Consider the following 27,741-nt stretch of genomic DNA (forward strand, 5'->3'; position numbering starts at 1 on the left):
GACGTATATTACGTTATTTGATTAAACCCTAGGTTCTTTTAACTAGGCACATGAGCACTGAACTTAGAATGTAAGCAAATGAGTTAGGGTACTTTGACTTTTTTTTTTTTAAGTTTATTTACTTATTTGGAAAGAGAGAGAGAGATTGAGAGAGGAAGAGGGGCAGAGAGGGAGACAGAAAATCCCACTAATAGTGCAGAGCCCCATGTGGGACTCAGGCTCACAAACCACGAGATCATGGCCTGATCTGAAGTCAGATGCTTAACTGACTGAGGCAACCAGGCGCTCCAGGGTACTCTGATTATTTAGAAAGCCCACGTAGGCCCCATGTAGCACTGTGGGACTGGGAGTAGGCTGAGGCATACACATATCAGATGGAAAAAGGGGTGAACTTGGATGTGTGGGTGATAGGGTTAGGGGAGGGGAAGTCTCACAAAAGGAAGTGCTCAGTGCTGCTGTCTAGACAGAGCATCAAATAAGTAGTAGCTTGGGGTAAATAAAATGCCTTTTGGGGATGCCTGGTGGCTCAGTCAGCTCAGGTCATGATCTCGTGGTTCAAGAGTTTGAGCCCTGCGTTGAGCTCTGGGCTGACAGCTCAGAGCCTGGAGCCTGCTTCAGATTCTGTGTCTCTCTCTCTCTCTGCCCCTCCCCTGCTCATGCTCTCTCTCTCTCTCTCTCTCTCTAAAAAATAAACGTTAAGAAAATTAAATTCTTTCTAGAAAGGCTCTGAGAGCACCTCCGGACTACCAGCTCAGCACCTGCAGTTGCCTAGTTCACAGACACGAGGGTACCTTTTGAGCAGCGCTCCTATATCTGGAAGATTTCCATATCAAGGGTCCTGCCTACCCAAGGCAGGGAACAGAACTCGACTTCTCAACTGGTTTGTAGGTAGGGCACAGACCTAACTCAGGATTGCCAATGAGATGAACTCACAGGAGACTCATTCAGGAGGGAACAAAGAAAGGACACAGGTCAGTCTCTGGCTAGAGTAACAGTAGAGGCAGGCAGCTTTGAGGAACAGGGTCAGTCTCACAGGGATGAGCTGGACAGGAGCAGCAGGGACTTCCTGAGCAGCCCTGTACTGTGGCTGGCCGTGTTCCTGGCTGTGTTTCCTCCCCTCTTGCCTCTCTGGCCCTCCCAAAGATTCTATGAACTTCCTAAGAATCTTTTAATAATTTCTTTTTAACTTTTTCCCCCTTCAAATTAACTAGGGAATTCTGTTATTTGTAAACTGGCATGTTGATAAAAACTCCATTAAAATCAAAGTCACTGAACTCTAATGAGAAAACTGTACCTGTGACCTTCATTTAACAAAGGAGATATGACAAAAAAAAAAAAAAAAAGTGACATGAGAGCAAGGACTCTCAGTGTGGGGAAAAAAATACAGATACAAGATAAAGTTCTGTCAATTCCCTGTGGTCCTTAATTTGAATTGGAAACATCAATATAAATTTCTTGGGTATTTTATTTCTTTAAAAAATTCCTAGCTTTGTCCACCAAACGTCCCAGAAGCAATGATCAACTAAGTAGTAATAAATATCCCTGGTACCCAGGAGATTGTCTTGAAATACCATTTCTCACTAAAAAAGACACAGGATGTCCTCAAGAAATGGCTGATTGCATGTCTGGGCAGGGAATAAATGTATAAGAAGAACCTGGAACATCTTACCAGAAAGTAAATCAATGATCAAAGATGATTAGAACTGGATCAAAAGTAAGAGCCACTTAGAAGAGGCTCCCACCTGTCAAAGAGGGGACAATTTCAGCATCACTAAGCATAAAAATGACAAGGAACCAAAACACAGCAAATGTGTTTAAAAATCCAAGAATTCATAATAATACAAAAACAAGCAAACATGCTCCAATTGGTTCTTTTGGAAGATGTTAGAGATTTAACTATTTTGAAACTGGTAAAAAAGGGAAAGACTCAGGCCTTTACCCTTCTTTTCCAATACAAACATTACCAGTGGTTGACGATATAGATGGGAAATTTTGCTTTATAGAGATATTTCAGCCAGTAAATAAACAAGGAATGATAAACGGAAAAGTTACTGTTCACATTTCCTGAATTTAGAACCTAAGCATGAAGCTGGAAATAGAAGAGATGGCCAGACAGTGCCTCATATTGAAGAAGACACCACCACATGTGAAGTTACCTTCCCTCCCCTCCACAAAAAATTACACTTAAAGAAAAAGAAGACAATGTTTAGGGTTGCCTGACTGGCTCATTCAATAGAGCATTCGACTCTTGACTCTTGATTTTGAGGTCATGAGTTCAAGCCCTAAGTTGGGTGTGGAGCCTACCTAACGAAAGAAAAAAAAAAAAATCAAACCCTTATCTGATTAAGCCTCTAGCTACTACAATTCCCAGGATATACAAAGGGCAAGGGAACTCACTAACTAGACAACACTTTGAGACGACAATCAGCAAAATCCCGGGTGTGGGAAGTCCGCAGAACAAATGATATGATTTCTTCAGTAAACAAATTGTAAAGGGAGAAAACAACAAGTGGGAAGCTCTAGATTAAGGGACCTAAAAGACATTTAAAACAAAAGAGATGGGGTGCCTGGTGGCTTAGTAGGTTATGTGACTCTTGATTTCGGCTCAGGTCATGATCTCGAGGTTCGTGGGATTGAGCCCTGAGTTGAGCTCTATGCTGACGGTGCGGAGCCTGCTTGGGATTCTGTCTCCCTCTCCCTCTGTCCACCCCCCCCCCGCCCCCCAACTCCTGCACATGCGCACTCTCTCTCCCTCTCTCGCTCAAAATAAATAAATAAACTTAAAAAAATAAATAAAAGGGACAAGGAACAGGCCAACGCTAAACTGAAGTGTGTAGTGATTCAGGCCTGGATGATAAAGCCATAGAAAGAAAAATCAGAAAATAGTCACCTCAGATGTTAACATTGTGGCTGCTCCTAGTGGGGGGTTGGGGCACAGGGGTTATTTCTGGGACAGGCACACAGAGGGCCCGGGGGCGGGCTGGTGTTGACAGATTCCGGTTCCTCTCACGGGTGGCGATGACTAGGGTGTTGCTGTAGAATAATCCAGTAAACTGTGTACTTGTTTTATGCTGTTTGAGTGCTAACAGAAAGCCAGAAACATTTACTTACATTTTCACTTATTCATTTAGGTTTTAAATATTTTAACAAACACTTTTTGTGAAGTGGAGAAATCAACAGACACTGCTCCTTGCCTTCAGGAGTTTGTGTTCTGAGAGGGCAGTGATGGAGCGCCCGGGATCTTGCACTGTAATCACAGCAGATCGGATCAGAGAGGAGCGGAGCGGAAGAAGGCAGGGCTTCAGGAGGTGGTTGGGGTGCAGTCCAGGGAGGAGATGAGAGATGATGGTGGCTTGGAAGAAGGACACAGCACTGGAAAAGAGGAATAGATTTCAAATATACTTTGGAGGTAGAACTGTCCAAGACCTTGAGAACAGGGGGCAAACCCAGCTGGAGCGGACTGTACCAGACGGGATTTGTTTGTTCCTTGTTGTTTGTGAGTAGGAGAAGGGAAAAGAAGTCAGTGAAGTCTTTTGAACTGTTTTGACCAAGTGGATGATGAAGCCACTTGCTAAGATGGCTGGATCCATAGTAACCTAAGTGAGATGGGACTCATGGTATTCAAGCCTGGTGGAGGTGCCTGGCTCAGTCAGTAGAGCATGTGACTCTTGATCTCAGGGTCATGAGTTCAAGCCCCATGCTGGGCCTAGAGCTCACCTACAAAAATAAAATAAAACCTGCTGTCCCGCTAGGAAAGAAGGGTTCCTAGAGCATCACCATTCGTCTTATGGAGCTAAGAAATGCCTTGCACACAGAAGGCACTCAGTGCTATTCTCTGAATGCAATACACCTGAAGTGCATTTAATGTAATTCCAGATCAAGAGGAAGCAACGTGGGCCAAGACCCTTCTCTACGATCGATCACTGTGTCAGGTCAACTTCCTGAGTGCTGAATGTGACAGAGGAGCAAATTAACTATACATCATTACATTAAACCCATTTGGTTTCCTTCTCATAAAATTAGGATATATAAGCTAAATACTTTTATTCCTACAGTATAAATGGAGAAACCCAAGAGCAGAAGCCTGAGCAGGGGATGATATACTGATATTCTGATCAGCTTCATGGGCTGTCCTCACTCGTTGTTTCTTGCAACATTTTTTTTCTTTTTTTTAAAGTTTATTTATTTGTTTTGAGAGGGAGAGAGTAAGCGAGCAGGGGAGGGGAGAGACAGAGAGAGAGAAAGAGAGAATCCCAAGCAGACTTCATGCTGTCTGTGCAGAGCCTGACGTGGGGCTCAGTCTCATGAACCATGAGATCAAGAGTCAGATGCTTAACCAGCTGAGCCACCCAGGCGCCCCTCTTGCAACAACATTAAACAGCTCTTATGTGGATCAGCACAATCAAATGCCCTGTAACGTAAGCTCTGATTGAGGAGCGTACGGATTTCTGGGAGCACTGAAGAAGAGAGATTAATATGCCTGGAGAAAGTTCCACTGAGTGATATTTTAGCTTAATTTGGATTTCTGCAGGACAAGGGGAAAAGGTGGGGCAGGGTGAAGTAATCAGGCAGGGAGAAGGCTGAATCACCTTGGGGCTACCAAACGACTCATATTTATACGTTGCATTTTTACCTTGACAGGGAAGTGGTAAAGCAGCAGCAGCACAAAAGCAAAAGTGGGGCTGCGTGCCAGCACCATGAACCCCTTTGTTCCAGAAGGTGTGGATACATTCACAGATGTATCCATCTGTATCCGAAAGTCGTTCGCTCTGCTCCACCCCTTCATTCCAATCCTCCCCCACACCCCACACCTCTTGTCAGACTTCTCCTGGCAGAAGTGAGACTAGCCTGCTGGCCTGGCACAATCTGCTTCAGCTGGGTTTGCCACCCACCCCCCTGTTCTCGCCATCTTGGACAGTGACAGAGCTCTGGGATTTTAAACTGGGGCTGGGTCTACCCAAAGTGGCCCCCCTCTCTCCCATGTTATCATCAGCTGAAGCCTGTTTTTTGGCCTGTAGTCAGGTCCATGCTTGTACAAGCTCTGCATGGCTCTGGCCCCAAGGGCATTGGGCTAATTGGGGAGGTCTTTGGAGGGGGTCCCAGTGACACAGCCCTGCCTTCCCCAGCAGACAGAGTCCTGGGGTCAGGGTGAGAAAGGCTTACCCTCAGATGGCTGACAGCTTTGGAGTGGGGGTGTTTGGAGCAAGCAGGGGACGATGGAGGCTGCATGAGTCGGTCTTTGCCGCAAAGAAATGACATGGGCCTCACACTGAAATGTGGGTTTGAGTCTGGGTTTACCCCTTAAGAGTGTGAGAACCTGGCTACATCCTTTAGGCTGCATGCCCATGGCTTTCTTCACTTACAATTTAGGAATAAAAGTACTTATCTCACATAATACAATTTTATGAGGATTCAACCAAATCGGTTTAATGTAAATGGGCCTGACACAGTGATCGTAGAGAAGGGTCTCCGTCTGAATCCTTTCCTCTTAATCTGGAATCACAGCAAATGCCCTGCATACGTATTGCGTCCAATAGCACTAAGTGCCTTCTGTGTGCAAGGCATTTATTAGCTCTGTGGGATAAGAGATGATGCTCTAGGAACCTAGAAGACGATAGGAGACATTCCTTTTTCAGCAGAACAGCATGTTCTAGTGCCACGAGCCCTATCTTGTTGTTGTTACCTTGGATCTGGCTTACTTTCAATCACCCACACTAACTGAAGGATATCATGTCATTGGTAATGGTAGTGCCTACAATGTACTGTCGGTGACTTTGTCCTACTGTGCAGAAAATTATTTTTGATAGCTTCTCTTTAGCTTTGGAATGCTTTCTATAGGCAACGGCAGACTTATTTTCCTTTATTAAATTGACACGAATTATTTTGCTAGTGTTCTATGCTCTGAGGACTCAAAGTTGAGTGAGACACTGGCAGAAATGCAAAAAAAAAAAAAAAAAAAGGTGACAAATCCCATGATCAAGGTACAAGCAGATCTAGTTCTGGTTTAGAGGGAAAGAAGATCTCATGGAGGAGGTAATATATCAGGATGGGCTAGGTTTGCCGCAATGTTGAATGACCGTGAACTCTCAGTGGCTTCACGTCCCAGAAGCTGACTTCTCACTCATGCTCCATAGCCAGTGCTCATCGCATCTGCAAGAGTCTCCGCCCACTGCAGCCCCTTAGGATCACAGGGTGATGGAGGTTTTGTCTGTACAAGTACCTCACTGGGGAAGAGGGCTTGGGAGTGCGTATTCCTTCCTTAGGCCCCTACCTGGAAGTGGTGTTTATTGTTTAACATTTCCTCGTCCACAGCTAGCCATGTGACCACACCTAACTTCAAAGTGGAAGGAGTGCAATCCTCGCCTGTGCCCAGAAGGCAGAACGCTAAAAGCCCTCAGTGAATAACGACAACACACTCATGACGACCGTGGGAGACTTTGTCCCAATGTGCAGAGACGAGTGTGAAGGAGAAGGGCTTGTCAGTGCACAAGGGCCTTTAGGAAAGGTGCACATGTCGGAAAGTCTGGTTTCAGGGGCAGGGTCCAAACAGGAATGCTGGGAAGCAAGCTTGCAAAGGAAGACAGGTCACACTGTGAAAGCCATGCTAAGGAGGCTGGATTTGATCCAGGAGACACTGAACGTTCTACAGAAGCTGTGGCTTCAGAAGAGTAACTTGAGGGGCTCCTGGGTGGCTTAGTCAGTTAAGCGTCCAACTCTAGATTTTGGCTCAGGTCATGATCTCACGGTTCATGGGTTCAAGTGCTGCACTGGGCTCTGTGCTGGCAATGTGGAGCCTGCTTGGGACTCTCTCTCTCTCTCTCTCTCTGCCTCTCCCCAGCTCTTTCTCTCTCTTAAAATAAATAAATTAAACTTAAAAAAGGAAGAGTAACTTACAGGAGGGATCAGAGGATGGCAAACTGGAGACAGGAGATCCATTTGCTCTTATGTAAATCCAGGAAAAGGGTGATAAAGGTTTGCTTTCAAGGGGTCTTCTAAAGGGGGAGGAAAGAAAAGAGCTATACATATAAGCAACTTGAGAGAAAGACTTGACCGGATTTGGAACTAATTAGATACAAGGTATAAGAGGGTGGACAGTGAAAGATAAGTCCAAGATTTTGAGCCTAGGAGACCACTGTTGCAGCTAGAGAAAGAGTGGAAGATGGTCAAGTCTGGAAAGGAAGTTTGGGGCTTGTTGTTTGCAAAGTGGGAATTTTTATTTTACTTTTGTTTCCCAGCACCTATAACAGTACTTAGCATATAATATGTGCTCAATAATATTTGTTGATTATGTAATACCAGTAGAGCACAAATGGAGAAGTTCCCAAGCAATTATTACTGTTTAAAGTCTTTTTTTTTTTAAGTTTATTCATTTATTATTCCAGAGAGAGAGAGAGAGAGAACAAGCAGGGGAGGGGCAAAGAGAGGGGGCGGGGGAGACACAGAATCCAAAGCAGGCTCTAGGCTCTGGGCTATCAGCACAGAGGCGGATGTAGGGCTCTGAACTCACTGTGAGATCATGACCTGAGCTGAAGTCAGATGCTTAACGGACTGAGGCACCCAGGCGCCCACTCCCCCACCCCCCGCCCAGCAATTATTAATGCAGAATTGGGACTCCTTCATGATGTCAGTAAGAGGAAGGCAGATTTACCTATTTGAAGCCATAAGATGAGATGAGTCGTCAAGAAAGTGTAGAGAAAAAAGGGGGGAGGCTGAAGAGATTACTTTGGGAACCTTGACATTTAGAGGCCAGAAAGTAGAACCAGAGTCCAGGGAAGGTGAACATTTGAGGATGGAATCAGTCAGTACTGGCTGCTGCAAACAGGTGCAGGATGCTGGGGACAGGTAAGATGGCGTTTGGTGGAGCAGCTAGAGTCTTTGGTCACCCACCCAGGGAAAGGTGGACACGAACGACAACAAGGGCCTCCTAGCAGTGGGGGACAGGTAGCAACAAGCCACGGGGCAGGAGGGCAGTGGCTGGAGGGGAGGCTGGGTCAAGGGGCGGTTCCGGTGTTTGTCTGGTTTGGAAGGGTTATAATTGAGACCTGGTCATTTAGCAAGGTGGAGAGGGATTGAAGACGCAAGAGGGAGGGAAAGAAACCATGGGTGGCATCCAGGAGGCGGATGGAAGGGTCATCCCCCAGCGCAAAGGGCCACCTCTAGGAGAGGGAGAGAGCGGGGTGGACTCACTTTTGTTGCTGTTAGGTACTCACCGAGGGCCCAGTAAGCGCGGGGCACAGTTAATGCTCATGGCCACCACCGCGCACGTCTCCGGGTCTTACTTGTCCCTCACCTCCCCGCCCGTGGCCTTGTGTTTCCCTTCGCCCCGAGGGGAGGAGGCAGGCCCCGAGGGGAGGAGGCAGAGCGGGGCTCTGCGCGGGGCGGGAACCGGCGAGGGGGCGGCGGGGCCTGGGAAAGGTGCGCCGGTGAGGCGGACGGACGGCGGGGCGGGCCCCGGGGAGGCCACACCCTGAAACTACCTGCCTGGGACAGGAAGAGTGAGGGCGAGAGCGACCGCCGGCGGCCAGCACGCGGGGTTGCTACCGGAACTCGGCACGCCCCGCGCCCCCCGTGTCCCCTGCGCTCATAGCGCCCCGGTGCGCCCCTGTGCGCCCCGCGCCCTTCGCGCCCCTAGCGCCCCGACGGCGATGGGAGCCAGCCGCCCGCGGGGACCACGCCTCTGAGACCCGCGACCGACCGCTGGTACCATGAAGAGCAATCGGGCACGCAAGGGCGGAGGGGGTTCCAAGGACCTCGGCGCAGGACTCAAGTACAGCTCGCGGCCTCAGGTTGGCGAGGGGCGCGGCGGGCTTTGCGGGCATCGTCGGGGCCCGGGAAGCCACCAGTGTGGCCGGGAGCGGGGCGACGGGAGCGGGCGCCGAGGGCCCGGGCGCTTTGTCTTGGCAAAGGGAACCGCTCCATTGCCCATTTGTGGCCCGGGCGCTGGCCGGCCCCACAGGTGGAATTTCCTGTTTGGCGGGTGCCTGGCGGACCTTTGGTACCAGCCCTGCCGCGCGCCAGCCGGCCCAGGTGGAGGTGGCAGCCCTCGGGTCCTTGGAGACTCCGAGTCTCTCCTCCAGCCTTCTTGCCCACTCGGTCCTTTCCCTGACCCGAGAAAAGGGCTCCATCTCGGTCCCTCCATTAACTCCGCACTCTTAGTGCACATCTGGAAAGGACCATGGGCGGAGGCCCGGAGTGTGGTGATTTGGGCTGAGTAAGGATGGTTTCCAGGGGGCCTTGGGGTCATAGCCATCCTTGGTCGCTGCGGGAGTTCGTTGTTTTCCTTCCTGGTCAGAGGGCATTTTGCGACCTTTGTAGAGGGCTACTGGGAGACCAGAGCTCTGAGTGCCATAGAGCCTGGTGCTAAGGACCCCAGGGTTGGACTTGTCTGGCCTTCTCTAAGAGGGTATGAAGCCCTTTGGGAAGGTGATTTTGTGGGAAGGGATGTAAGAACATGTGTCTTGAGCCTTTTGGAAGATGCCCAAGCAGGAAGCTCTTGTTTGGCAGACAAAATCGCCGGAGACCTTAAACCTTGATGTAAGAGTTGGGGATGGGTTGGTGCTTTATTGATGGACACACCTAGTGGCAGTGCCCAGGCAGGACTAACAACCAGACCTCTGCCTCTGTCCAGCTGGGACCCTGGGTTTCCCTGAAATGCCAGAGAAGCCCAGGTCATGGCTGGCGCTGGGTGGGTGCTGGGGGGGGGGGGGCGTTTTGTGAAGGAGCTTTCTCTGCAGGTGAGGGGTGGCTCTGCATGGCCCGCACTCTTTCTTTTTCTTTTTTTTTTTTTTTTAATTTTTAACGTTTTATTTATTTTTGAGACAGAGAGAGACAGAGCATGAATGGGGGAGGGGCAGAGAGAGAGGGAGACACAGAATCGGAAGCAGGCTCCAGGCTCTGAGCCATCAGCCCAAGAGCCCGACGCGGGACTCGAACTCACGGACCGCGAGATCGTGACCTAGCTGAAGTCAGCCGCTTAACCGACTGAGCCACCCAGGTGCCCCGGCCCGCACTCTTTCTACTCTCCTGGTCCTGTAACATCTGCTGCCCCAGGTTACGCCATTGCTTCACATAGACCAGATTTTGTAGCTCTCTGAAATCAGTTCCTTTTCTCCAAGCAGCATCTTGACTTAAGACCAGATTCTGGGGCTGCTGTGGCTAGCTGGACCACAGAAAGCAGCTGGGCTTGGACACTCTTGTTTTCTCCATTTTTCACTTCCTACGTGGAAGGAAGCATGGATAGGGCAGCCAGCCTGGAGCCCCGGGCCTGTGTTCCTGCGGAGGCTCTCTGCTCGAGGCAGGTTCCCCAGATGTATGCCTTCTGTTTTCCTTTCTGTAACTGCCATGTTTACGAATCCTTGATAATTACGAATTGTTGATAATTGCCCGTTGGGGCTCTAGACTCCTGCCTCCTTAGCAGAGGGCCTGCTGTTTGGTATTTGTTATTTCAGGGCTGGCTTGTTTTTTTTTTCCCCCCTCAACTTCCCTTTGTGGGATTCTGCAGTCTTCCTCTGTGCTGCCTCTCTGCCCACACCCCCTCCCCTACCGGGGGCTGGGCCTGGGGCCCATCCCCACACTCCTGTCAGCCGGCTTTCTCTTGTCCCATGCAAGCCCTTCCTCATTTTCTCATCTTCTGTGAAGCTCACGCATTCTCTATTCCATTGGGTTCTTCCTTCCACCTCTGATTCTGTGACTTTTCTTCCTGCGGGTCACCCTCTCTGTCTTTTCTCCCGCTGAGCTCCATTGAACCACCTCTGTACCTAGTCCCGGGCTGGGCACTAGGAGGGATGGAAGGTTCTCAAAGACAAAATAAGATATGATTGTTTCCCTAAGGAAATTACAGTCTTGAAAGCCATGCTAAGAGAGTTGTGCAAAAGTCAGATGTGGTGCAGTGTGCCCTGAAGAAAGTAGCTTGCTGTGCCCAAAGCTCATTTCTGTTTCTCCAGGAAGTCATTGAATATTCCTTCCCATTCCATGCCTTAGCAGAAAGCTCACTCTCTGGATCACCTTGCAGTGTTTGCAATCAGGGTCTGCAGACTCTGCCTTGACCTGTTCCTTGACCAGGAGGTGCAGCTTCTGCCCCAGGGTTTGCCTGGCTGGGTCATGCTGAGCCCCACCTGGGGACTATTGTTTCCGAGTTCCATGTTCTGGCATTCCCATTCCTGCACGGATGGAGAAGGGTTGGTCTTAAAATTCTTGTATGTGACTGCATCCTTCCCAAGACTGATGACTCTGGCCCCTGTCCTACCCAACCCTGTTCCCAGTAAGTAGGAAGTGGCCACCTCAGTGTTCCCTACTGTCTCCAGGGCCCTGATGTGCACATGGTGTTTGGGGATCGTGTGAGCCCTCCCTCCATGAGAGCAGGTGTACAGATGCCAATTATTATGGCCACCAGTGAGAACTGGGAAGCCCGCCTCACTAAGTGTCTGGGCCCTTGTTGTGAGTGTCTGGGCCCTTGAGTGTCTGGGCCCTATTTGATGGAACTATAAAAGTGCTTTGAGCTCCATTGGTTCCTTCTCAAGTCAAGATTGCCCTGGGTAGGAGTCAGTATCCCCCAGGCATATGGAGACCAGGATTGGGAAATCAGGTGTGGGGGCTATTCAGAGTCATCTCTTTGGTAACTGGTCAAACATTCACTCATCCATGTAACAAATATTTATTACATACCTACCTACTGAGCATGTGCCAGGTACTGGACAATGACACTTGAGAGAGATCCTAGTCCTATAGCCCCTGCCTTCAAGGAATACCCAGTATAGTGTGGAATATGGGGGTGGGGGTGGGGGTTAAGTTCTGTGTGTATGATAAGTACTAGATTCCAGAGAAACCCAGGGTGGGCACCTAGGAAACAGCTAATCCGGGCTTGAAGGGTCAGGGTAGGGGAATTGGGACCTGAGGCCATCTGTGAGTTCCGGAGTGTCCACCATGGAGCTAAGACCTGGTGCCTCTGCTTTTCTGGTGGGTGATCTCAGACGTTACCTAATCTGAGCCTCAGTTTCTGTGGCTATAAAATGGGGATGACATATGTGTTACAGGTTTGTTGCAAGAATTAACAGGGATACTTTACATGAAAGCCCTTTGTAAGTTGCAGCCTAGTGTACAGATCACACAGTTTTGATTTCTTTCTTTTTTTTATTTAGTATTTTATTTTATTTTATTTTTTAAATTTACATCCAAGTTAGTTAGCACATAGTGCAACAATGATTTCAGGAGTAGATTCCTTAATGCCCTTTACCCATTTAGCCCATCCCCCTCCCACAACCCCTCCAGCCACCCTCAGTTTGTTCTCCATATTTATGAGTCTCTTATGTTTTATCCCCCTCCCTATTTTTATATTATTTTTGCTTCCCTTCCCTTGTGTTCATCTGTTCTGTGTCTAAAGTGCTCATACGAGTGAAGTCATATGATATTTGTCTTTCTCTGACTAATTTCACTTAGCATAATACCCTCCAGTTCCATCCACGTAGTTGCAAATGGCAAGATTTCATTCTTTTTGATTGCCGAGTAATACTCCATTGTGTGTGTGTGTGTGTGTGTGTGTGTGTGTGTGTATGTGTGTATATATATATATATATATATATATACCTACCAAATCTTCTTTATCCATTCATCGATGGACATTTGGGCTCTTTCCATACTTGGGCTATCGTTGGTAGTACTGCTATAAACATGGGGGTGCATGTGTCCCTTCGAAACAGCACACCTGTATCCCTTGGATAAATGCCTAGTAGTGCAATTGCTGGGTCGTAGGGTAGTTCTATTTTTAGTTTTTTGAGGACCCTCCATACTGTTTTCCAGAGTGGCTGCACCAGCTTGCATTCCCACCAACAATGCAAAAGAGATCTCTTTCTCCGCATCCTCACCAACATCTGTTGTTGCCTGAGTTGTTAATGTTAGCCATTCTGACAGGTGTGAGGGGGTATCTCATTGTGATTTTCATTTGTATTTCCCTGATGATGAGTGATGTGGAGCATTTTCTCATGTGTTGGTTGGCCATCTGGATGTCTTCTTTGGAGAAGTGTCTATTCATGTCTTTTGCCCATTTCTTCACTGGATTATTTGTTTTTTGCGTGTTGAGTTTGATAAGTTCTTTGTAGATTTTGGATACTAACCCTTTATTTGATATGTGTTTGCAAATATCTTCTCCCTGGATTTCTGAGTTGGAAACAGCCTGGAGACAACAAGAAGGTGAAGTAGTATTGGTAGGAGGAGTGTGCAGAGGCTGAGAACTAAGGTTGTCAGCAGGGCACTGGCCTCCCAGAAGTGCTGGCCTGTCCCGCTGAACACAGGGAATCTCTTTGGGAGGAGCTGGGAAATGAGACCACCCTTTATGCAGCTTCTATGAGAAAGATCCTTTTATGGAAAAGAAATGTGTGCCTACGACCTATGACTGACTCCTCATCCCTGTCTTCCTCCCTCCCATTCAGAACGAAACTTTAAAAAACTTACTTCTTCTAGGTTCTCTTGAGCAGGTACTGGGGCTGTCTGGGATGCCCATGTGCCATGACAGTGTGTGCAGTGGGTGAGGGCACAGCAGGGGAGGTGGGCAGTTCTTTAGGTGGGGACTCACCTCCCAGGCAACCTGCCTATCCCAGGGTGCTTCCCGGCACCTCAGTCCTGGGAAGACCTGGACCTTCATGGCCTCACTTAGGGGATGGGAAAACTGAGGCAGAGAAGACAATCCTAGCTCGGTAGCTGCCTGTGTCTGAAGCCTAAGTTGTGTAAACCTGTGAGGACCCTCCGCGGGTGGATCTGCCCAGAGCCGGCTTGTTGGTGGTGACGATGCCATGTCAACACAGCCTCCCTGACCTGGGCCTGTCACGCTGCACCCTGGGGTGTGTGGCTGCCTGCCCTGTGGCTGGTGGCTGGTGGCCACTGTGATGCTGGAGTTCCCCTGGTGTCACTTCCTTCTTGGGCTTCTGGTTCTGACCAGATGGTTGGCTCATGTCTCTCCTAAGAGAGAGAGTCTGTTCTTAGAAGACAGTGTGACAGAGCCACTGGGCCCAGGGCCCAAAGATGTTGCTTCTGACATTGTGCATATGCTACTGGAGTGTTGAGATCATTGCTAGCGTTTGTTGATCATATACCGTGTATTATACCTCTCAGTGTTATTATTACCCTTTTATAGGTGAGGAAAATGAAGCACAGAGAGGCTAAGCAACTTGCCTAAGGTCACAGAGTGCAACAGTAGTGGGACTGGAATTTGAAGCCAGGTAGTCTGGCTCTGCTCTATTCTGCTTGGGCCTCCAGAGTGTAGGACGGCTGTCAGTCCAGTGTGCTCAGGGTGGGATGGATTACTAAGGGTGAGAAGGAGTTTGGTTTGGATAAGAAACTGGGTTTTGCTTGTTAGGATGTTTCTGAGGTGCTGGGGACTTACCAAAATTATAACGGCTGATTAGTAGACAGGAATGGGAACTTCTGGGCTTCTCCAAGAACTCTCACTCTGGCTGGCAGTGGTGAGAAGGTACTTGGGGTTTGTTCAGAAACATATTTGGGGTTTGTTCAGAGTTCATGGATAGTAATTGCCTCTTTTTCTTTGTAAGAAGTTTTCTAGACACAGGTGTCTACTAAAATTGCTGTCTTGGAATCTCATATTTTCTGAGTTTGCTTATTCTGTCCAGGCTTGGCAACAAAATCTTTAGAATTCTTGTGATAGGTGGCAAACTGGTCAAAATCTTGAATCCCTGGTGTCTCTGAGATAGTGAGGATCGTGAAAAGGTAAAGAATATGATCACAACTGTTTCTACCCTCACTAAATATGTGTATTTCAATTCAGTATCTTTCTCTATCCACACAGCAACTCTGTGAATAAAACCGTCCAGTTTAAAGCTGAGAATACTGAGGCTCAAAAGGTATGCATAATGACCCAAAGGCAATTAGAGATAGAACAAACCTAGATCTATGTGACTTCAAAGCCTACATCTTAACCGCCAAGCCATTATACAGTTGTATTCCAAAGATGACGGTCATTGATGCATATCCCCAGCAAAGTACTGGAACACATCATTAACCAGAGTGGTGAGCACCAGGCGCCGACACAGATCCACGGAAACCTCTCACACCAAACTCGTCTGGTTTCCCCTTTTGATGAGGTTACTCATCTGGTAGACCAGGAGACTGGCTGGAGATGTGATTTCAACAAGGCTTTGAACAAAATGTAGCTTTATTTATTATACACATGATTAAAAATCATAAAGGCAATTTTAAAATGAAAAAAGGAAAGATTCACCTACCTAAGCCCACAAATAGGGTTGTTTACATTCTTCACGCTTCTTTCCACGCCTTACCTTACGCATATGTTTTATCTAGTTCCTTGTGCACACACAGTTTGTGTCCTGGGGAATTGCTGTATCAGCCTTTTATCTGCTTGGCGTGGCGGAGGCCTGGGGGCTGGTGGGCAGTGGGGTCCCAGTAGGTTGGTTGACTGTGCCTAAGAGGGTCCATTCCTGGATCCATGTCACTGTGCAGGGGCCTGGGGTCTCTTCCTAACTCCCTCCTCGGTTCTGTGCCATTTCTTGTTTACTAACAACTCTGTTGAGGTCTTGGAGCATTTGCTTATCAGTTTTGTAAATGACACTCTTCTGGGAGGGGAAGGCCGATACCTCGAATGATTTAATTCTGAGTCAGAAGGAGCTGGACAGCCAACATGATGGGGTGGCAGGAACAGAATTATGTTGATCTGTGTTAGGAGTTAAGTGCTGTGCTTAGTGACCACCCTAACAGTGGAAACAAAAACCACCTCCCTCCCGCAGTTGAGACGTGAGGAGAGTGAGAAGGAAGAAGCAGGGCACCAAAATAAATCCAATATTTTGAGTCAGTGGCAAGCTCAGTAAAACCCAGGCATGTTCTGTGGTTCCCTAAAATGTACAGTAAATTCCTCCGTCATATTTTTGTTTGGTTATACCTTTTAAAATTATTATTTAAGAAGCTAATATATGCATATTTCAAGAATTAAAAAATGAGGGAAAGTACCCTAGAGAGGCATTTTAATAATTTGGTATTGCCTATGCATCTTTCTAAAAAAAAAAAAAAAAAAAGTTGCTTTTTTTCTAAATACAAAAGTTGCTTTTTTTTCTAAGTTGCTTTTCTAAATACAAGGAAGGTGTTTTTGTTTGTTTTGTTTTTTTTTAAATCAAGCAATAGCAAAATATGCAAAGTAGAAAGTGAAATTCCTCTGAAATTCTTTCCTTTGGGTTTTATAACCCCTCTGAATAGTTTGGCTTATATTCTCTCACAGTCTTTAATGCATAGACTAATATTTATGTGGATGTTAATGTATGTGACATGTATTTTCCCCAGAATAGAATCATAATGTAATTCCAATTCTGTAGCTAAAGCCATGGTTGTAATCAGTTAATGCATCAAAATTTATTAACCCATGCTGGGATTGTGGAACAAGACAGCCCCATTTCTCCATCCTTAAGGAGCAGTTGGTTGACCTTGAGACAAGGCTGGGACTGGGGGGTGCACAGGGTGCTGGCAAACCCTTGGGACTGAGTTTAGTCACCTGACTAAAACCCACGGGGAGAACCCCTCCTTGGGAATCTCTCAGGGAGACACCTGAGTTGAGTTTAGAGGGATGGAAAATACATATGAACTTTTTGACTTTTTTTTTTTCATTTAACATTGCATATTAGAGTTTTTTCATGATACTTCCTACTTTTTGAAAACCCATTTTTGATTGCTGCATAAGCTTTCATCAAGTGGATGTATCATCATGTGTTTATTATTATTTGTATGTGCAAATTGAATGCATTAACGGAAATAGAGCTGTCAGGATAAGGTATGTCATTGACGAATAGCCCCTGTGGAGACCACACTGGTCTGCATTTGGAGTATGCTGTTGAATTCTGGGCACCGTGTCTTAATGGGGATATTGCTGTGAGGTTGAATGAGATAGCCAGAGGTTTAGAAAACACATTGTTTGAATAATTGAGTGGAACACGTTTCCCCAGATTAGGAGCAGACTCCAAGAGCACCATTGCTGATTGCCGATTTGGATTATTTCTAGTATTTTCGAGTATTTGGGGAGCTGCCCCCAGCTGGAGAAATTAGGCCGGCTCTATTGCAATGCTAACGTGTAGGGGTTATTGTGATGCTGAGGTTGGCACTAAAGGAAAGTGCTATTTTGCCCCGGAAAGGATGGCCCTGTGAAGATGGGAGGCAGGATGACATCTACAATCTGGCCCAGCTCTAGGAATGTGATTCCAAGGACACCATCTCCCAAGTTTTCACCTCTTTCCTGTTCTTCTGCTTATGCCACTGGGATTCTGGTTCCTAAATGTGGACTTGGGCCTCCAGGTGCCTTACCGTCAGGCTGTGCTCTCCCATTTGCTTATCCAGGCCTTTCATCCACACTGACCCTTAGGTTTATGGCTCTGTTACCATGCCTGAGCAGAGGCTTTGGGATCTAGTCAGCTCCAGGAAGCAGGTGGACTTGGGCTTTTCCACTCACTCCTGCGGGTCCTCGCAAGGTGAATGGAGAAGCAGTCAAACAGACTGTTGTTCCTGTGTGCCGTGGAATACTACTCAGCAGTAATAAGCACACGCTCTCGGTGCATGCAGTGACTCAAATGATTCTCCAGGGAATCTTAATGAGTGAAAGAAGCCAGCAGTCTTAAAAGATTATGTCCTGGATGATTCATTTATATAACATTTTTGAAAGGACAATTTTAGAATGGGGATAGATCAGTTGGGGAGGGGGCAGGGAGGAGGTGGGCACGGTTACAAAAGGGCAGAGGGAGGGATCTTTGTGTGGGAAACAGAACCGGCCATTATGTTGACTGTGCAGGTGGATATAGGTCCCTACGCTGGTGATCAGTTATGTGGAATGTAATACGCACATGAACGAGTACAAGTGAAATGAGAAACCTAGGTCAGTTGTGGTATTATACCGGAGTTTCACAAGATGTTACCGTTGGGGGACACCGAGCAAAGCGTACATACAAGGGATCTCTCCACGTTACTTCTTACAACTGCACGTGAACATAGTTATCTCCATAAAAAAATGCGGTCAATGAAAAAACACCAGCCTGTGAAATCAGCCTGTGAAATCGGCTTGTTCCTCTTGTTTAGTTTCGGGTGTAATCTCTGGTTGTGCTGCTGCTGGCAGATGTGTCTGCTCCCTGAATCCCGTGACAGTGGTGGGGGCCAGAAAAGGATCTCAGGAGAATAAGGATGGGGCCCAGGCATATTCGGGAGGATCAAAAAGCCAGGGGAGGGGTGGGGGCTGCTGTTGGTGTTCTCTCCCACGATGTGATCTGGAAGCAGAGATGGAATTCTCAGGTTGGAATCACAAAGGTGTTGAGTCCTGGGGCGGGGAACATGTACTTGAAAACTAGGAGAGGAAGAGCCTGGGAGAGTCCAAACTTAGGTGGGGCTGCCTGTAGCAGGTGGCCAGGCCAGGGCTGACACCAGAGTGCTTGGTGAGGGAGGGGTTAGGAGGTGCAGGGGTGCTGTCAGCAAAATCCTGGGATGTGGACTGAGAGCATTCTCTCCCCTTCCAGGGGTGGATGGAGGTACCTTGGGATACAAATCTGGAAACTTTCCTGGGCCCTGGCACCTGGGAGATTAGCCCAGCTTGCCCTGGGTAGGCTACCCAAGTGTGGCTATGCAAAGAGAAGTCCCTCAATCAGCCAACCCACCAATCAAGTGCTACCTCTGGGCAGCGTCATAGAGGGGGCTGGGGAGAGAAGCAGTATGAAGAAGAAACTGGGCTACCCTGACTGTTCTGCTTAGCGTGGCAGTGGGGTATCATTGATGCCAAGTGGGTGGTGCAGGTCATAAGGAGGTGCTGTGGATTAAGGTGGTTTATGAAAGTTTCCTGGAGGGGCATAGCCTTGAGCTGCATTTTCAAGGGCAGGTGAGTTTGGTAGGTGGTAAAGGAGAGCTGAGCCATTCTGAGTGGGCAGGATACGAGCAGCTTCCTGGCTCCTTACAGATTTGGAGGCTTCCTGGCTGGGGGCAAGGTCAAAGTGGGGGGAGTCAGCACCCCTAGACCAGCATTGTAGGGGTAGGAATCCATATGCAATGTTGGTCAAGCCTTCTTGCCTCTCAGGCCCTAAAAACACGTTGTGTCACAGGTAGAGTTTTGTAGAGTGTTCTTTAAGGCAGTTACTCTCTGAACGTTGGTGTGCACATCTGTACCTCTGTGGGAGAAGGGGTGATCGCTGATCCCCTGAGAAGCAGCAGAGGGTCCTGAGAACACTGGCTTTGGAGTCTGGAATTGTGCCTGCCACTTTATAGCTGTCTAGGTTTTTGGGTGACCCTCCTTTATGCATTTCCTCATCTGGAAATGAAACTTAGTTGTAGGCATTAGAGATAACCTATATTAAAAATGCACAAAGATAGGGGTGCCTGGGTGGCTCAGTCAGTTGAGCATCCGACTTCAGCTCAGGTCACGATCTCACGGTCCGTGAGTTCGAGCCCCACGTCGGGCTCTGGGCTGATGGCTCAGAGCCTGGAGCCTGCTTCTGATTCTGTGTCTCCCTCTCTCTCTGTCCCTCCCCCGTTCATGCTCTGTCTCTCTCTGTCTCAAAAATAAATAAAAACGTTAAAAAAATTTTTTTTTTTAAAAAAATGCACAAAGATGCACAAAAATCATGAATATGTTTGTGGTGGCCTCCCTTGTCCCTCCCTGAGCTGTGAGGCACAGAGGCGATGGGGGTGAGAGCCCTGGGAACTGTCAGGGCATCCCCAGAGCCTCTGCGGGCTTTGGCCCCTTTCTGACAGCCGCCCAGGGAGACCCTGTGGTTTGGAAACCTGTCACAGTCCTTGAGGACAGTGTTTCAAGGAGTAGTCTGGACACCCCCTGGGTCCTGAGGCTACTTCAGCCAGTCCATTTATTGTTTTATTATTTTGAGGCTCTGCAAAAAAATTGCATTTGAAATGGATTTTAACATTAAAAAAAATGTTTTGGAAACGACCAGAAACATGGAATACAGATGAGGCCTAGAATGTAAGTAGATGGCAGACTCCATGGCTTTGGTAGGTGAGTTGCCTCTGGGCTGTGAGCAGGAGCAGAGGTCCCTGGGAGGGGTTTCTTCTGTCCCCCTGGTCAAGAGCAGGAGGCCTTCCTAGTGCTGTTAAAGGAGAGTGCCAAGAGGGCAGAGCACCTGGGTTACCTTTGAGGCTGCACGGTAGACTTGTACTGTCCAGGGTTTTTTGATTCATTTTAATGTTTGAACTTGAACTTAGCTGTTCCACCATCCCAGAGGGAGGAATGGGCCTTGGTCGCTTTAGGCAGGTGAATGGATGGTGGGTGGAGAAATGAAAATCGTAGGTAGGCCTCTGTCATTAGCAGGAATCAGCTAATTATGTTTTACAACACCTCTACTTAGAAGGCTGTAAGGGGTTATTAACCCACTTTCTAGAGGGGAAAACTGAGGCACAGTGAGAAATATTTGCTCCAGTGGTTCAGGGTTCTCAGGCCTGATCACCAACCTAGGTGATACCCACCCCATGCCCTGAGAAAGGAAAGAAGGGCTTTTTATCTGGTGGTCCTGCCCCCAGTCTGTTTTCTGGGCCCTCACAGGATCTTGTAGCAGATGTGTGTGCTCCCAGGCCCACAGCCATTGGGGCAGGGCCCAGGCATGGCGGGGAGTCGGGAAGGGGACACAGCATGAAACCTGCAGTAGCCAGATACTGGCTGTTACAGACCTACTGAGTTTCTGCGCTGACAGAGCGCCCACGGTGGCTGAGTCAGCCCCCTGGGGACTTTCCTTTCTGCTCTGACCAGGTGTGCCAAGTTGCGATTTACTTCCTCCAGTACAAATTGTTGGCTGTGGGTCAGCTTTCTGCTCCCCTAGATGGTTTGGGGGTCACAGATCCACAGGTAGCTCCGGACCCACTTTAGGGCCCCGAAGCCTCACCCATTTCCCAGCAGCTGCTTCTGGTGGGGCAGCTGAAGACAGGGACAGAGTCAAAGGGCAAGGGTGAGAGGGTTGGGCACCAAAAAGGAAGAAGGGTTTAGGGAGTCCACCGCCAGGTGACTAGGCCTCGGCTGGGAGTGTGTGTCCCCGAGGAGCTCTGGTGGCAGTCTCGGGGACTTTGGGGCGATGCTTATACCCTAATCGTGGGAGGGTCCCAGGGCAAGAAGCAAAGTGCAGCCCCATATGGCAGGTTCCTTGCATCCATGTGGTTGCTTAAAATAGGGCGGGTGGAACTCGAACCTAGCTGGTTCCTCTCACAGCAATGGGAAGTGGGTGAGCCAGGCAGGTGGCCTCTGGGAAATGGTAGGTGGTGGTTCTCCAACCGTCAGGTTCCTAAGAATAACCTGGGGGTCTTGTTAAACTTCCAGGTCTCAGGGCCCTGCCCCTGATGTACACTATCAGAATCTCCAGGGGGAGAGGCTTGGGAATCTAGATGCTGAGCAAGCCCTGTGTTTGTTTTATTTTATTCTTTTATAATTTTTCGTGACCTGACAAGTCTGGGAAATATTGGGGTGGTATGATCATGGGAACTGTAGCTCCTTGTGGGTTTCTTGAGACTCCCGCTTCTGCGAGATCAATTGTCCCAGGTTGGTGAGTGGGTGGAGGATTCCAATGTGGGCTTTCTTTCCCTTCTCATTGTCCCTTTAGTCATCTTGTGATGAACAAATCAGGTGTCCTCTCTGTGCTGGCCACTGTGAAGTCCTTGCCCCCGGAGCCTGTACATGGGCTGGCTGCTCTCTGTCCACAGCTGCTAAGTTTGGAGAGAGCCCATCTAAGTAGAGACCCTTCTCCAGTGTCACCTCTGGTATCTCAATTCTGTGCACATCTGTGCTCAGCATCACCCAGGATGACAAGTACAGTTCTAGTGTTTGGAAGTCATTCTTTGCTCTGTCGTCTGAAGTGGCTTTGAGCCATGCTGTATTCCTGGGGACCCTGGCCAGGATCTAACTCCAACTGGTATCAGGGGGTGGCCTTGAGAGTTATGCTGGCTTTGTCTTTGTCCTTGCAAAGGAGGGCATGTATGAGGGCTACAGCATCCCTCCTCACCTTGGAAAACCATTGCAGATGGCCAGACTGTCCTTTCTTGCTTGAATCACCTGAGGGGTGTGTTTTGGTTCTCATGACTGTGGTGGCAGTGATGACATCATGGAATTGGAATCCATCTCAGCTGATGGTGGGTATACTGAGCCACCAAAGCTATAAGTGAAGGGCACCCTGCCACAAGTCAAAGACAAAGCTGACAGTGGCACATGAAGCCAACCACCATTGTCCTTATCTCGGGTTTAAGCAAAACACCTGTGTCTCCAGCCACTGATGTCACCTCTGCCCCTTGATCTTGATCTTCAACAGCAGAAGCAGATTACCAGTTGTTGTGTGATGTCATCCCAGGACTCTGAGTGACTTCTTCAGTGTTCAGTTTCATCCCCTGCCTTCTCATCAGGTCACACCCCACCGTGGCCAAATGAAGAACAATTAAAAAAAAAAAATGTCTGGCATGAAGATAAACTTTTTCCTCATCTGCTCTGATTGAAATCTTGTGTAGATGTTTGGATAGTCAGTATTATTTTTGCTGTTTATAAATGTAAACATTTACCAGTTGCTTTTCTCTAGCGAAGACCACGTTCTGTGCTACCAATGACAAATTCTGGCTTTGGATTTGCTGGTCCTTGGAGCCCATGGAAGGGTGGCCCTGGAGAGTTGGAACTGGTGACAGGGGACCCAGGAGAAGTTGCCTTCCAAATGGAAGGATTTTTTTGGTTGACTTGGACACCAAGTTTTGTCTGCTTAGCATTTCACTTCCAGTTCTGGTGAATTTTTTACTTGATGGTAGTCAGGTGACTGCAAAAATCTTTTCTATATCATCAAATACCTTCTAGAAGTCATTGTTTTTGGACAGTCAGTGGCCTTGGGGAGGATATGTATCATTTGGATTTGTGTGCTTAAAACAACAGAAAGTAGATATTCTCCAGGGCTTACACATCTCCCCTCCTGGATTTCTGGACTGTACTCTCTATCTCCCTCCAGGAAGTGGATGGGAATGGTGATAATCTGATCTTGTCCCTGCAGCCTATCACCTGGGTTCTCCCCCTTCAGCCCTCTAGGGTTTTCATTGTGTGTGTCTGTGTGCTCCAAGCCCTTTATGTGCATCTGTCCTTGGGGAAACCATTCCTTGCTCCCTTGTCTGAGCTGGCCTTGAGCCATGCTGTGTTTCTGGGGACTCTGGTCGTGGTCTAACTTGAGCTGGCTGGTGGGAATTGGCTTCAAGAGTTATGTGGCCTCTATCTCTGTTCATGATAATCAAGCACCTGGCTTCACAGCCCTGAGTTTTTATGTGCACCTGCTCATGTGTTTACTTTTATGAAAGAGAGAAAGGAGAGGCAGAAGCAGGCCCTGGCATATTTTGTCTTCCATTGGCTTTATGGTCCTGCAGAGAGATGGTTATGTGTAGAGAGATGGTTATGTAAGCAGTTAGGACCTGGGAGGGGGGTGGGGAGCTCCCTGCCACCTTCTCCTGTGGAGGCTGATGGACCATATGCTTGCCTGAAACCCCAGGTAGGCTTGGAAGGGTGTGGCTCTCGTCTCAGCTTTGCTGCTTTATTGACTTCACTGCCTTGGTGACTTTGGACAGGTCACTCCCTTTCTGTCAGCCTCAGTTTCCTTATCAGTAAAGTGACTGGGTTAGGCAAGTATGATCTCTAATATGCCTAAAAATGGAGTTGAGGGTAGGGTTATAAAAGGAAGCAGTCTAGTTACTGATTAGACAACATTTCTGGGCTGAAGGGAGCCCCAGAATTCACATGCAGGGATAACCCAAACCCTGCCATTGAGCCAGTCCTCATGCTGACAGCCTTGCTCCATAGTAAGCCTGGGGGTGGCCCCTGGAGTCCGCTGTCCATGCTGTCAGCTACTTTCCCCTTCCCAAGGAACTTGCTTTCTATTTCTCTTAATACCTGCTTCCTGAGTTCCTGGAGCTGATCACATTGGGACTCAGAAAACCAGGATCTAATCTGGGTCTGCCACCAAGTAGCTACGTGACCTTGCAGTCATCATCTCTCCTTGCCTTATCTATAGAGCGGGAGTGATGGCACAAGCCATGAATGATTCCAAAATAGTTGTGAAATTACTCTGGAATTTAAAAATAAACTTTTTTTTTTTTTTTTTTTTTTGAAAGAGAGAGCAAGCAGGGGAGAAGAGTGAAGGGAGACAGAGAGATAGAGAGACAGACCATCCCAATCAGGTTCCATGCTTAGCAAGGAGCCTGACTTGGGGCTCAGGCCTATAACCCTGGGATCATGACCTGAGCCAAAATTGAGAGTTGGGCGCTCAACCAACTGAGCCACTCTGTGCCCTGAAAATAAACGAAATAAGCTATTATCTTGTTACATTTCATCTAACACATGTAAACATACACACACTCTATTCTGAGAATCTAGCCAAAACTTTACTGTTTTTTTTAAACATGATTATTAAACAGCCAAGGACCATTGGACATTTAATCTACATCTTGAAAGAGAAAGGCAAAGACAAAGTTCTGAATGTAAAAAAATCTAGTTTCCTAAGAAAAAGCAAGAAGGTAGTGAATTCATAAAATAAGAAAAGGTGGCTGTAAAAAGCAACCATCATGAGGCTCCTGAGCAGCTCAGTTGGCTGAATGTCTGACTCTTGATTTTGGCTCTGGTCATGATCCCAGGACCGTGGGATTGAGCACTGCATGGGGTTCTTTGCTGGGTGTGGTGCCTGCTGGGGATTCTTTCTCTCTCTTTCTCTTTCTCTCTCTGCCCCTCTCCCCTGCTTGCACTCTCTCTAAAAAAAAAAAAAAAAAAAAAAAAAAGTAACCATCAAAGAATAAAACATCACTCTTGGAAATGAAATACTGTATATGATTTTTGAAATAAAAGATTCACTGCCTTTATAATAAGGCTTGAGATCCAGTGACATTGGCCCTCCAGTTTTGTTCTTTTTATTCAGAATCTTTTGCATTTCCACATGAATTTCAGAAACAATTCATCAGTTTCTCCAAAAAGCCTGCTGAGATTTTGATCAAGATCATGCTGAATCTCTAGACAAATCTGAGGAGAATAGACAGGTATATTGAGTCTTCCAATCCATGAACATGGGATATTACTTGATTTATTTAAGTCTTTTAAAATTTTTCTCAGCAGTGTTTTGTATTTTTTACCATACAGGTCTTGTATATCTCTTGTCAGATTTGCCCCCTAAGTATTTCATATTGTTGATGTTATTGTAAATGCTATTTAAAAATTTTTTTTAAATTTCCAATTGGTCATTGATAATACATAGAAATATAATTGATTTTTGTGTATTAATCTTGTATCCTGCAACCTGGCTAAACTCACTTAGTATTTCAATAGTTTTTTTTGACTTACAAAGCTACAGTAATGAAGACAGTATGATATTTGCATAAAGATGGACAAAGAGACCAATGAAACAGAGTGGAGTCTGGAAAAAGACCCACGGATATATGGGTAAATGATTGAAAAAAAATTTTTTTAAGGAAACTCCATCCCCAGCATGGGGCCTGAACTCACGACGCTGAGATTAAGAGTTGTATGTTCCACCAAATGAGCCAGCCAGGCACCTCTTGGACAACTGATTTTGATAAAGGTGAAAAGGCAATTCAGTAGAAAAAGGATGGTCTGTGCAACAAATATGGTCCCAATAGCGGAACAATTGGATATCCATATAAAAAAAAGAAACAAAGAAAGGAAAAGAAAAAGAGAACTTTCATCTATACCTTGCATCATATAAAAGAATTTTTAAAAGTGTTTATTTATTTATTTTTAAATATTTTTTAACATTTATTCATTTTTTTTTAATGTTTTTTTTCAACGTTTATTTATTTTTGGGACAGTGAGAGACAGAGCATGAACAGGGGAGGGGCAGAGAGAGGGAGACACAGAATCAGAAACAGGCTCCAGGCTCTGAGCCATCTGCCCAGAGCCCGACGCGGGGCTCGAACTCCCGGACCGCGAGATCGTGACCTGGCTGAAGTCGGACGCTTAACTGACTGCGCCACCCAGGCGCCCCAACATTTATTCATTTTTGAGAGACAGACAGAGTGCGAGTGGGGGAGAGGCAGAGACAGAGAGGGAGACACAGAATCTGAAGCAGGCTCCAGGCTCCGAGCTGTCAGCACAGAGCCCGATGTGGGGCTCGAACTCACGAATTGTGAGATCATGACCTGAGCCGAAGTCAGTTGCCCAACCACTGAGCCACCCAGGTGCCCCAGTGTTTATTTATTTTTGAGAGAGAGAGAGAGAGAAAGGAGCAGAGAAACAGGGAGACAGAATCCTAAACAGTCTCTGCAGTGTCAACCTGAACAGGGCTTGAACTCACAAACCATGAAGTTATGACATGAGATGAAATCAAGAGTTGGATGCTTAACTGACTGAGCCACCCAGGTGCCACCATATAAATAAAAAAAAAAAAATTAACTCAAAATGGATCATAGGCCCAAATAAAACCTAAAACTGTAAAACTATTGGAAGAAAACATAGGAGAAAATCTTTGTTGTTTTGGATCAGGCAAAGATTTCTTCAATACAACACCAAAATCACAGTCCATAAAAGAAAAGCTTGACAAATTGAACTTCACCAAAATGAAAAACTTCTGTTCTTCAAAAGACCCTGTTAAGAGAGTGAAAATACAAGCCACAAATTAGGAGAAAATCTTTGCAAATTCTGTATTTGTTAAAAGACTTGTATCTAGAATATATAGAAAGAACCCTCAGAACTCAGTAATATGAAGATAAGCAAACCAATTTAAAAAACTATGGAAAAAATTTGAAAAGACACTTCACCAAAGAAGATAAACAAATGGCAGTTAAGCACATGAAAAGATGTTAGACATCATTAGTCATTAGGGAAAAGCAACTTAAGACCATATGAAACCCCACTATACATCTGTTAGAATGGCTAAAATAAAAGAGATTGACCATACCAAATGTTGGATAGGATGTGGACAATGGAAGTCCTCATACACTGTTGATGGGAATGTAAAATGATACAGTCCCTTTGGGAAACAGTTTGGCAGCTTCTCAAAAAGTTAAAAATACACCTGTCATACAAACTTGCTGTTCCACTCATAGGTATCTATTCAAGGGAAGTGAAAGCATATGCCAATATAAGGATTTGTACAGGAATTTTTATAGCAGCTTTATTTGTAACAGTCTCAAATTGGAAATAACCCAAATGTTCATCAACAGGTGAGTAAGTAAGCAAATTGTTGTGTATCCATATAATGGAATACTACTCAAGAATAGAAAGGAATGCACTATTAACATTAAAAACTTGGGGTGCCTGGGTGGCTCAGTTGGTTATGTGTCCGACTTTTGCTCAGGTCATAATCACACCGTTTGTGAGTTTGAGCCCCATGTCGGGCTCTGTGATTACAGCTCAGAGCCTGGATCCTGCTTTGGATTCTGTGTCTCCCTCTCTCTCTGCCCCTCCCCTGTTCACTCTGTCTCTCTTTCTCTCTCAAAAATAAATAAAACATTTTAAAAATTAAAAAAAATATATTAAAAACTTAATATCATGGATGAGTCTCAAAATATTGTGCTGAGTAAAAGAAGCCAGACAATAAAGAGTACCTGTTGTATAATTCTATTTATAAAAAGTTCTAGAAAAAGCATACTAGTCTTTACTGATAGGAAGCAGGTAAGTCGTTGCTTTGGGACTAGAAAGGCAATCAGGGAGGAATGGGAGGGAGGCAAGAGCCCGAGGAAACTTTTGAAGGTGACAGATATGTTCATTATCTTGATTGTGGTGATGGTTTCATGGGTGTATATATATGC

General features: G+C 46.8%; 1 protein-coding gene and 1 long non-coding RNA gene across 3 annotated transcripts in view; one reads left to right on the forward strand and one right to left on the reverse strand.

Annotated features, from left to right (window-relative positions):
- Positions 1-3,107: 3,107 nt before the first annotated feature.
- On the reverse strand, positions 3,108-8,382 carry LOC123600940. The gene is made up of 2 exons (XR_006713890.1): positions 8,211-8,382; positions 3,108-3,372 (listed from the first exon to the last, which is right to left on the reverse strand). It is a non-coding gene; the product is annotated as an uncharacterized LOC123600940 (long non-coding RNA).
- Positions 8,383-8,522: 140 nt separating this feature from the next.
- Positions 8,523-27,741, forward strand: part of ST14 (ST14 transmembrane serine protease matriptase) — a 42,913-nt gene continuing 23,694 nt past the window's right edge. Inside the window, exon 1 of one of the 2 annotated variants that reach the window (XM_045483479.1) lies at positions 8,523-8,786. In XM_045483479.1, coding sequence (XP_045339435.1) covers positions 8,706-8,786 — 81 coding nt within the window. In that variant the 5' untranslated portion in view covers positions 8,523-8,705. Of the gene's footprint in view, positions 8,787-24,918; positions 25,015-27,741 lie in introns of those variants that run through there. The other variant, XM_045483480.1, reaches the window with a different exon arrangement.

This window comes from Leopardus geoffroyi, chromosome D1 (genome assembly GCF_018350155.1).
Source record: "Leopardus geoffroyi isolate Oge1 chromosome D1, O.geoffroyi_Oge1_pat1.0, whole genome shotgun sequence".
Lineage (NCBI taxonomy): Eukaryota > Metazoa > Chordata > Mammalia > Carnivora > Felidae > Leopardus > Leopardus geoffroyi.